Consider the following 11,840-nt stretch of genomic DNA (forward strand, 5'->3'; position numbering starts at 1 on the left):
TGAATAATTTTAACAATATCACATTTAATAAAATAGAAATACCACATAACCTATTAGAGAATTTGAGAAGTTTTTGGAAATGATATTTATTTATTTTTTCTAATTCTTTACTTGAACTTCAAGAAATAGCATTTTCCTGTTTCTATACATGCAAATAAACAATAATTACATACAAAAAATACAACGGAATCAAGTTGAAACGCTTACAATTGTAATAATAACCCTCGGAAAAGGGGAAAATCTAAGCAATATATGGACAATTATCTTGAGATTTATAGAGGAATGTCAAACAATTCTAGACCGTCCGATCAAGAATATGACCGTTGGAGGCTTCTGCCCTGTTATGGTGTCGAATTCAAAGTTACGTACCTCTCTGTCTCCCAATAAAAGCCAGTAAACTCGGAGAGAAAAAAAGGGCATTCACAAACCCAATACAACAGGAAAAATACACACATTCGCTCGCTCTCTCCAGTCGTCTATGTATTCCGTAGCAAGAATGAAGTCGGACCGCAAGCCGCCACTCCCTAAATCGCCGATCAGGCTTCGACCCCGTCCAGATCTTCGCTCAAACTCAACATCTCTGCAAACCCCATCAGGTAGCTAGGCCTGAACAAACATGTCTCAAGCTCTCTCTCTCTCTCGATTCCCGTTATTAACTTATATTTGTGCCCGACCCTTTTTTTTCCCGCTTTGGCAGGCTCTTTGGCAAAATCTGAGAGACCAAATCGTTGTTGTGACAACCAGGAAACGGATCTTCGACCCGAGTATCGCTCAATCTCGTGCGAGTTGCGGGCTTTAGCGAAGATGGTAGGCAACGAGTTTGGCAACGGAGATTCAGACAGTGATGGGATTGCTAATTCTTTCGGTGCCAATTCGAGTCCTCTGTTTGAGAGGGGTCGGTTTTACGAGGAGTACTCCGCTAGAAGGAACGAGAGGCTGAGGAGCAAGAAGAAAGAGACTGGGCAAGAGAGGAAGACCGCGTACAGTCTCGGTGTCACGGGGGAGTTTGCGAAAAGGAGCAGCAGTACGAAGAAGCTTGTGAACTTGAGGAAATCGGTCTCGGCGGCTTACTCTGTGGAGCAGAGCGAGGCCCCGACTTCGAGGTATATGCTGAGAAGTATGACGAAGGAGAACAAGAAGCCACCTCTGCCTGTCAATTCTAGGAAATCTTCGGTGCTTGGTGCAGAGCCAAAAATGGGGACTCGAAGCGTACGGAGAGGCTGAGTTTCAAAACACTTGAGAATTTTCAGAGAATTCTAAAATATTATTATTTCTATTTACTTTTTTTTTTTTTTTTTGGACTTTTGGTACTCAAGGAAGTTGGTTATTTTAATAGGAATTTGAACATGGTTGCCTTGTTCATGGATTTTTTAGTGGTTATCCCCCGAATGACTGAGGTTTCAACTTGACAAAGAAACCAATTCTAAGTAAGCATTGTATTTGATAAAATATAAAAAATTCTATCAGGAAGTCGGTAGGCAAAACACATCCTTCATTTTATTGACATGACAATACTTTGTAGTCTTTGTTAAAAAGATTTAAAATTAAAATCTTTTTGAGTGGTGTCCAGCTTTGGAAGGATCTTAAAAGACTTGAGATGATTTCTATGAAAATGTTGTAGAATGACTGTTCGGTTGATGCAGATGGTTGGGCTTTTTCAATAATTATTCTTGCTAGCTAGTTTGCTAGTTGCTGCTTCCTCTATTGCTGAGTCAATGAACTGTGTGCGTCTTAGCGAAAATAATGGACCCTGTGTCTGACAAAGAAACCCAGTTATAAATATTGATACGTTTATCATGTTGAAACGTTTTGATCTTATATTCTCACGTCTTTATTTCCTTGGCATTTCATCGAACGGTTGGCCCGGGGAACCCCCCGGGGGGGGGACATCAATGTGCTAGCTAGGATGCCCTCACCTTGTCTATCTGCTCTGCAAGCTCTGTATGTATAACAGCTGAATTGCGGAGCCATCATCCATCGCGATGCATTTTCAGGGTTAGAATTCTCTGTAACTTCCCGAACTCTAGGGTAGCATACACAGAAGTGATAGAAGTTAGAACGAGTTATATTTCTTAGAGATCTTATCCAAAAAACCTAGGATTTAAAATGAGAGATAGATGATGCATAAACTGAGCTTTATAATATTTATTGAATCTTATTTAATCGGACACTAATAAATGTTTAATAAATAACATGAGACATACTCTATTACCCAATAATTTTAGATGGTTACCGCAGTTTGGATTGAAAATTCATTCCAATTCATTTCATCTCATCTTTACAATTTTTCTAAATTCTCACACAAAATATAATAAACAATTCAATTTTTTCAAATTTTAAAAAAATAATAATATTAAAAAATAATATTCTAATAATATTTTATTCAACTCATCTAAAACCATCTCAATTCATCTTTAACTTCAAACGGTCTAAAATAGAATGTCTTAACATTCTTAACATTATATTAATCCCCATTTCATTTTATTCCAATTTGGCAATGACCCTAAAGTTATAATACAATTGTTTTGAATCCTAAGAAAGAAAGACATCCAGTCTTATCCCCCTAAAAAGAGTTGTAGTAATATTAAGGGGTGCTACTCCACGCTATCTACTAGTGAAAAAAGTGGAGCATATATATGGGATACGAGTGAAAAAATTCACTTTTTCTTCGCATGTCTCACTTTTTTAAAAAAATTATGTCAATCTTACATGCGCTAATACTGTATTTAATATTATTATTAATGTAAGGGACAAAATATCTCAAGCTCTGGCAAATTAAGCCTAATCTACCAAGTGACAATCACTAGAAAATAAATGAAAAGAGAGGAAGGAGAAACAAGAAGGCCAAAGGAGACAAGAAAGATGAGTGTGTCAGGAGGAAAAGATGGACAGTGTCAAGAGAAAGTGAAAAAAGAGAAAAGAGTGTCGGAGACATAAAGAAAAAAGATGACCACGCCTCATCACTACAGACAGGCACGCAGAGAGAGAGGTTAGATAAAAAGCAAGCGGCTAGATGATTGGGGGAATTCGGCTTCTTCAATCTCTTGAAGGGGAGCTCCAGTGAGGAGGTCTTTTTCAGTAAATATATTCAAGATCTTCATTGTACAGTGAAAAATGAGAATATATGATAGACTGTAAACAAGTATATTATAGTAGATTTTTTCTCTCTAAACGTTCCATGGACGTAGGTAATATGCCGAACTATGTATGTGAACACCGACAACGTATAGTCATACCGGACCACTGCCTGGAGCTCCAGACCACATCAATCGAGCTCCGAAACGTCATAGTGGGTCAAGAGTGACTCTTTCTCTACTTTCGACCCATCTTACAATTTTTTATGCATCAACTGTTGATATGCGTTTCCCTCCGCGTACAAAAAGGTAACACAAATGAAACAAGATCTTTGATGATGTGAAAAAAACAGGGGAAAATGGAATCATGTGTAGAATCACATACAGTTTGAATAACTTAGGACTTGTTTGTTTTTAGAGATGAGATGAGATGAGTTGAAATTAAAGTTAAAAAGTTAAATAAAATATTTTTAAAATATATTTTTATTTTAAGATTTGAAAAAATTAAATTATTTATTTTATTTTGTATAGAAATTTAAAAAAATTATAATGATAAAATAAAATGAGATGAGATATTTTTTGAAAACAAACGACACCTTAAGCGTTATCTTTCATGCAGTATGGCATCCTGAATTGAATAAGAAGAGCGAGCTAGCTAGCCGTTATATGACTAAAAATAAATAAAGACCGGTGCTGGCGGGCCGCCGTACTGATAGCCCAATTTGTAGATATTTTTTAAAATTATTTTTAATCATTAAAAAAATATATATATATATATAACTGTACTAATAATTACATTTTTAATTATTAAATAAAAATAATTATAATTAAAATAATTAAAATATTCGAAGAATAATTTTAAATGGTAATTTTAAGAAGGCTAAATATCATTTTCTATAAATAAATAAATAACAATTAGCTGGCTAGCTATGCAAGTTGATATCGATGACTCAAAAATGGCGGCCTTTACTGGCGGGGAGAATTAAGCTGGTTGCTCATCCGAATAGACCAACAAATTAAAAAAAAAAAAAAAAAATCGAACACTGCAGTAGTACTCCTCCTCCAAATAGATGGTTGACCAAGTAATTGGCTTATGAGTTTTTTTAATATTTATTAAGAAAAGAGGTGGGAAAAGAAAACTCCGATGCACAATATATACAGAGCGAGGAGCAAGACCAGGATACGAAAAGATCATCGAGGTCTGCAGGCTGCAGACGAGCTTGACCGAATCGGGAAGATCAAGGTATGAATACTAATGTTTTAATATCGTAGTGAAAGTTATACCGGTCATAAATATTTTAATATCGATATCGTTTTATATATCGTTTTGAGGTAGTGATATATAAATAAATTATATATAAATTATATTATAAAATAATAGTTTATATATGAATAAATTATATATAAATATATATATAAATTATAAATAACTTAATATGAATTGAGGGTAAAAATTTAAGCTCGTAATTTGAAAAAAATAAAAATTAAAAGTCAAAATATCAGCCGGTACAACTAGTATTTAAGTCGGTACGAAACGTATATGGTACTTGTATTGGTCCAGCGGCCAGTACGGCAAATATCGATCGTACCTGTTAATACAATACGGAATTAAAAACAGTGATGAAGACAGCTAGCGAATTAACAATCAAGATCACTGTTCAATTACTTGTTAAGCCCTAAATATTTATAACGAATTATTTACGATAAAAATATATTTATTTTAATAATTTTTTTATAAAAAATAATTAAGCATAAATAAATATATATTTTTATATAAATATATGGAAAGCTTTAAAACTGCCGGTAAAAATATTTAGAACAATATTATATAATCAAAAAATAATATAGAATCTATTTTATGCATCTATCTTTTATCTTATATATAGATCAAATTTTTTTTATATCTCTTTTTATATCTCTTTTACAACTATATATTTTATAACTTATTTTATAATAAAAATATGATTTTGTTACTTGGTAAAACCAATTTCAATTTTATGCAAATACCGTCAATTTGAAATAGAGTTGCATGGCAATGTTATAGTTGTAAAACAATTATACGTATGCTTAATTCAGCGTAGAACTCCATTATATGCAAACGAGTTAATGAAGTTTGCATGCTCCCATGCGTTGAAGTTTTCTCTTCAAAAATGGCGGTGTACGTGATTGATATATTTTTAAAAAACTCAATTAAACTATTTTTAAAATAATAAAATAATAATAAATAAATAAAATATTTTTAAAATACTCTACTAAACTAGTACAAAATAGCCCGAAGTGTAGGGCGCCTAGCTTGCAAGTTGCATACGTTGACATATCCTTCCGTTGCCTATAAAACCCATGAATCTATGCACCCATCTGGAACATACAACCCAACAGAGATTCATTTGGCCATACACAGCTCCATCATGACTATCCTTGGCTATGCAGTTTTGCTTTTAGGAGTTGTCTTTTTCCTTTTCCTTGGCCATTGGAAACGAAAACAAAACTCGCCCATCACAAACTGGCCTGTTGTCGGGATGGTTCCGGGGCTTATTCGAAATGCATCGCAAGTGTACGAATGCACGAACCGGGTTCTAAAGCACTATGGAGGCACTGTCGAGGTTAAGGGCCCTTGGTTTGCTGGTATGGACTTTATTGTCACCAGTGATCCTATGAATATCCACTACATTTTGAGTAAAAACTTTCCCAACTATGGAAAAGGGCCTGAGATCCAGGAGATTTTGGAGCCTCTGGGAGATGGGATTCTCAATTCTGATTCAGATTGGTGGACGTACCAGAGAAAGATGATGCATTCTGTCATTAAAAACAGCAAGTTCGAGCTGTTTTTGGAGAAAATTGTCAGGCAAAAGGTATCGAATTGCCTAATTCCGGTTCTCGAACACCTCTCCAAGCAAGAGAGTGAGGTGGATTTACAAGAAGTTTTCAAGCGGTTCACATTCGATAACAGTTGCCTAATGGTTTTAGGCTTTGATCCAATTTCCCTCTCAGTTGACTTCCCAAAATTTACATATGTCAAGGCTTTCGATGATATGGAAGCGGCAGTCATATACCGACACATCCTGCCAAAATGGTGCTGGAAGTTTCAGAGACGGCTTCAACTCGGACAAGAGAAGAAGTTGAAAAAAGCTTGGGAATTGTTTGATGGATTCTTATACAAATGCATCTCATCAAAGCGAGAAGAACTAAGCCGATGCAGAACCCAGTTGGAAGAAGCCGCGGACTTCAACTTGCTGACAGAATACATGATGCATGAGGATAAAGAAGGACGCATGGGAGGTACGGACAAATTTCTAAGGGACACAGCATTTAATCTCATGGCAGCAGGGAGCGACACAGTTGGTTCAGCTCTCACTTGGTTTCTTTGGCTCGTTGCAACGCACCCATCAGTGGAAACAAAGATTTTAGACGAGATGAGGAAGAATGTCATGGTTAAAGATGACAAAAAGGGTGCATGTTTTGGTATAAAAGAGCTAGATAATCTGGTTTATCTCCATGCAGCCTTGTGCGAGGCATTCCGGCTATACCCAGTGATTCCTTTCCATCCGAAAACTGCAGTTAAAGCAGATACTCTTCCAAGCGGCCACCGGGTCGGTCCAAATGGAACGATTGTAATATTTCTGTATGCAATGGGAAGAATGGAGGAACTATGGGGGGAAGATTGCTTGGAGTACAAGCCAGAGAGATGGATATCAGAGCAAGGAGGAATCATATCTGTGCCATCTTACAAATTCTCTTCGTTTGGTGGGGGTCCCAGGAGTTGTTTGGGTAAGGCCATGGCTTTCATTCAGATGAAGATCGTTGTCTCCTCCATCTTATGGAATTATCATGTTCAAGTGGTAGAAGGTCACCCTGTTTTGCCAAGTGTTTCTGTTGTACTTCAAATGAAACACGGTTTGAAGGTGAAAATCAACAAAAGAATGGTTTGACTTTGACGCAGCTATTATATATATCTCTGCATTAATTAATGTTTGAAGAGAAATATTATAGCTCTAAAATTATTACATAAAAATAATTTTATAAATTAATGTAATTTGATGTAATTTATCAATTTATAAAATTATTTTTATTATAAAATAGATATGACAAATCATATAAAATTATTTTAATTTATGAGATTATCTTTATATAATTCATTTATAGCTATAATAATTTTCATACTTAAATTATGTAAGATATTTTTATAATGCTGTAGTCAAATCTTGTCAGGCCACAAATTAAAATTGAACGCAGCTTGTAATAAAACTACAATATATATGTTTGACAAAAAAAGAAATTAAATGTCAGCTCAGCTGATAAGATGGACCCTGGCCTTCAACAAGGTCGGTCCATTCAAAAAGATTGGCTGGGGAGCCTGCAAATACAAAATAAGGCATAAGATTTCTCACTGGTAGGTCAAAGTCTTGCATGCCTTATTTGGTTTAGACCGCGCTCCATATATACGTGCGTAAGGTCTGGAATGCTTACCATAATAGGGTTAAACTTATCCTTTCAAAATCAAGTCCATGTAGTTTTTTTATGGAAAAGTCTTCTTGCAAGCAAGTTTACGCATCAAATCACATGATATCGATACTGACATGTAAGACATTCATTTAATGAAATGCTATGAATTGAGACGTAACTAATTTTCGTGAGACACTGAATCTTCTTATTCTCTCAAAATTTTCTTTTTTTTTTTTATTTTTCTTTTCAATAAAAAAAGTCATGTCAATGTACGCCGATATGCAGTTTGATGCGCCAAACTGCTTGTACTTAGCAAGGCTCGTTGGTTATATATCTTATTTTTACATTTTTTTTAAGAACATTTTTTTTCTTAATTCATTTGCCTAAGTTTCAATGAAAAGAAAAAGATTTTAAGAAAATATTGATCTTAGATGAAATTGCTCCTTGAATTTGTGAAATTATTATTTGTTCCAAAAGTTTAAGTTGATTGAAAGATATTTATTTTATATATTAACACTCTCACTCACGTATGAGTTAGACTTTTCCTTAATGAGTGAGCCTAAGACGTGAAACATTTAATTAAATAAGATAAAGTGTAGAGTCAAGATTTGAACTCAGATATTCTGCTCTGATACTATGTGAAATCATCATTTGTCCCAAAAGTTTAAGCTGATAGAAAAATGTAGATATAATTATTTGTATTATATGATTAACATAATTGGTAAAGCCTTATAGCATCAAGGCATTAAAATGATTAACCTACAACTCTTTTGCAACTTTATTTCAAATGAATTATAATTTTGTAAAATTAAAATTTATTTTTAATGAAATGACATGCTTAGATTGGTTGATTGTAAAATGAATTGTAAGAAAGTTATAAGAAAATTGTAAGTGTATCAAAGAATAAATGGTGAATTCTTATGGAGATAAAAGCACAAAATAATTGGGCTAAAAAAATACTTTATATAAACTAAGGGGACAAGGCATGGTGATTAGAGGTTGAAACTGTTTGCCTAGAGGTGCTATTATCCTTAATCACGGGGGCCTAAATGAGTCCATGAGAAGCCCCTTATACGTCCGGGTCAAATATGGGGGACCATAGGCGTTTCTTCCTCAAGCCATATTCTAACGCCTAACTCCATCAATATAGAGATCATAATTGGCATGAATCTTGTCCCATTAGAATCCATTTTGATTCTTTTATCACTATTTTGATAGGAGTACTACAGCCACAAATAGTAGGGGTGTTCAACCGGATCCGGATCTGGATATCTGGCCATAACCGGATCTGGATCCGGATGCTAAAATCCGGGCGGTTATCCGCCCGGATTAATCCGGATTTAATCCGGGCGGATAACCGGATTGAATCCGGTTATCCGGATTGTAACCGGATATCCGGATTTAATCCGGATCCGGGTTATAACCGGATTTAATCCGGTTTTAATGTTTTATTTAAAAAAAAAAAAAGACTTTAAAACTTGAAAAAAAAAAAAATTATAGCACTTGTTTAATGTCTTGTTGCCATTTACGAACAATGCTGGAGAAATTAACCTCCAGCATGCATGAACAGCCACCAACCCAGTTGCACCGTGCTCTGCCTAGCCACCACGAAACCAGCTCTGCACAACCCACATGCACGGCCACCTTGCTGGCAGCCATCCACCACTGCGCTACCGCAGCCGTACCCAGCCACCTACACACGGCAGCACCACCATCTGAAGCTCCACCTGCTGCAGTCCTCAGAGTAAACTCCATGCCACTACCATGCACGCAGTCAACCTGCACAGCGCACTGCACCTTGCCCGTGCCCAGCCTCCTCCGCGAACCACCACTTCACGTCTCAGCCACCTCGGTTTCACTACCATGGCACCTCACCTGACCACAACGGACCACCCAGTCACTGCCATGCATCCGCTGACAGCCACGGCAACACCCGCATAAAAGACTCTGTTTTACTTCTAAAAAACAGAGCATCATTTGAGGATATCGTGGGCCTCAAACCAACCACCCTTCTCGCCATGAAGCTCCTCCACATCCAGAGTTATTGAACTCCACGCTGCACTACTTCTCCACGTCCAGGAAACAACCAACAAGCCACATCTCCATTTCTGCAACCTCATGAAGACCAACAAGCCACCGTAGTGAACTCCACGCTGCACTACTTCTCCATTACACCCGGGCGGTTTTTTTTTATTTTTAAATGACCCGGTTACGGATAACCGGGTCATAGAACCGGATCCGTAACCGGATCCGGATTCTTCTCACCCGCCCGGGTGTAATCCGGGCGGATAACCGCCCGGATGCACCCGGATTTCCGGGTTTCGGACCGGATCCGGAAAAAAACAGGACCGGTTGAACACCCTTAACAAATAGATCATATAAAAATAATCTCACAAACTAACATAATTTCATGTGATTTGTTAGATTTAATTTTCATCATATAAGAATGTTTTCAATTGTGTATGAGAATGTATTTTATATTAGGTTTGGCTTACCAGTTGATGCTCGCATAAGAAGAGCGGGTATCAACCTGGTATCTAAATGTGATTGATGTACCTCAGGGGGTTATGAGGATCAAAATCATATCCTTGCATTGGGAAATTTTGCTGAGCAGGTATGGCATATTTGTTCAAATTAGTTGGGAATGCCTTTGCTGGAAGGACAAACTTGGAAACAAAAGATTGAATCTTGGTATAGGCGAGCAAAAAATAATTCTCAGAGTGGACAATTGATTGGAATTCTTCTTGCCATAATCATTTGGAGACTTTGGTGGCGTCGGTGTAAGGCAAGGATGGAGGGGGAGCAAGAGTTGGTACAAGCGGTTTGGAGTTCTATCAAATACTGGTTGGCGCTTGTAGGTGAAAAAATAAATCAATCTTCTGGCTTAAGCCGTTGGGATGAGGATATTCTAAAGTTATTGAATCTGCCTATTAAGGTTCAAAAACAAAAACATGCTCCGATAGTCAACTGGTCTCCACCTCCTTTGGATTGGTTTAAACTCAATGTTGATGGAAGCTCTTTCGGGAACCCAGGGCCTTCAGGTGTGGATGAGCAATCCGTGATCATAGAGGAGATTTGCTTGTTGGGTTTTCAATATTTACAAGTACTCGGTCAAATAATGCTGTAGAGTTTATAGATTTGCTTCAAAGTCTTCGAATAGTGCGATTTCTGGGCCTTCAAAATGTTGAGATTGAGATAGAGATGGATTCTATTTTGGTGATAGAGTGGTTAAGAAAGAAGAGATGTGGCATCTGGTACTTGGAGGATTACTGGGAGGAACTTCTTAATCCATTGGATGGACTCTGTTTTCGCTGTCGGCATATTTATAGGGAATGTAATTCATTGGCAGATGGCTTTGCTCGTCTGGGTGCTTCAAGGGTCTGTAAGGTGTGGTGGAAGCATAGTTCTAAGCTTCCTAGCAGTCTTAGAGGTCATTTTCGTTTGGATAAGGGGGGTTGTTCTTTTATTCGTTTATAAGGTGTTAGGTCTGTAAAGGTTATTTGTTGGTGCTCTGTCTTGGGTCTGTAAGGTGTACCACGGTTTCTCCTCAGCCTTTTATGAGGACATTTTTTTAATAAGGAGGCTTGACCTCCATTTAAAAAAAAAAAAAAAAAAGATTTGGCTTGAGTCTAGTTCCAACAAGCTTCGATCCAAATCAATGTTAAAGAACAATCTTAATCACAAGATTAGCAACTGATAGAAAGGGTTTGTAGACTTTTTTTTTTTGAGTAAACAACCTTTCTTCATTCAGTTAAAACATGTGTTGGATACAAGGAGGTATTCCCTCCATTGAAATGCTCTCCTCAGAGAGTTTTAGTGCATCCTTGGCTAGGCAATGGGCAAGACAATTGGACTGTCTTGGTATGTAAAACACAGACCCGAGAGACAAACTTTTTAGTTCAACTTTGGCTTCTTGTAAGATCAGTCCTGTAGAGCTCCAGTCTAAAGTTTCGCTGGTGAGATCCTTAACCACACTCAATGCATCCCCTTCCAAAATTAGCTTTGAAATTCCAATGTGTTTACAAAGCTGTACTGCTCTAAGAGCTGCCACAGATTCAGCAAGTTTGGGATCGGGAATTAGTTTTCTTGGAGCTCTTAGAGTTGCTATTACTCTGCCCTCCCAATTCCTGACTATCACTCCTATCCCCACTTTGCTGTTAGCACGATCTACCGATGCATCCCAATTGGCCTTATACACATTCATAGGGGTTTGTAGACTTATGAGTCGACTTTCTTGTTCTTAAAATTAATAGAAATGTCTACTTGGTAAAAGCTTTTTCTTTTGGGGGGGTGGACGTATTCTAAGACTTATTAAGACGACTG

General features: G+C 36.9%; 3 protein-coding genes across 3 annotated transcripts; 2 read left to right on the plus strand and 1 right to left on the minus strand.

Annotated features, from left to right (window-relative positions):
- The first annotated feature begins 390 nt into the window (after nt 1-390).
- LOC108982197 lies at nt 391-1,613 on the plus strand. Its single transcript, XM_018953500.2, has 2 exons — nt 391-596; nt 698-1,613. Exons 1-2 carry the CDS (start codon nt 479-481, stop codon nt 1,222-1,224), a joined length of 645 nt encoding a protein of 214 aa, XP_018809045.1. The 5' UTR covers nt 391-478; the 3' UTR covers nt 1,225-1,613.
- Nucleotides 1,614-5,422: 3,809 nt separating this feature from the next.
- LOC108982198 (alkane hydroxylase MAH1-like) lies at nt 5,423-7,003 on the plus strand. Its single transcript, XM_018953501.2, has one exon. It carries the CDS (start codon nt 5,423-5,425, stop codon nt 7,001-7,003), a length of 1,581 nt encoding a protein of 526 aa, XP_018809046.2.
- A 4,265-nt stretch (nt 7,004-11,268) lies between these two features.
- Nucleotides 11,269-11,721, minus strand: LOC108982193. Its single transcript, XM_018953496.1, has one exon. The coding sequence runs from the start codon at nt 11,719-11,721 to the stop codon at nt 11,269-11,271; it is 453 nt and encodes a 150-aa protein (XP_018809041.1).
- Between the last annotated feature and the right edge of the window lie 119 nt (nt 11,722-11,840).

Source organism: Juglans regia, chromosome 8 (assembly GCF_001411555.2).
Source record: "Juglans regia cultivar Chandler chromosome 8, Walnut 2.0, whole genome shotgun sequence".
In the NCBI taxonomy this organism is placed as follows: domain Eukaryota; kingdom Viridiplantae; phylum Streptophyta; class Magnoliopsida; order Fagales; family Juglandaceae; genus Juglans; species Juglans regia.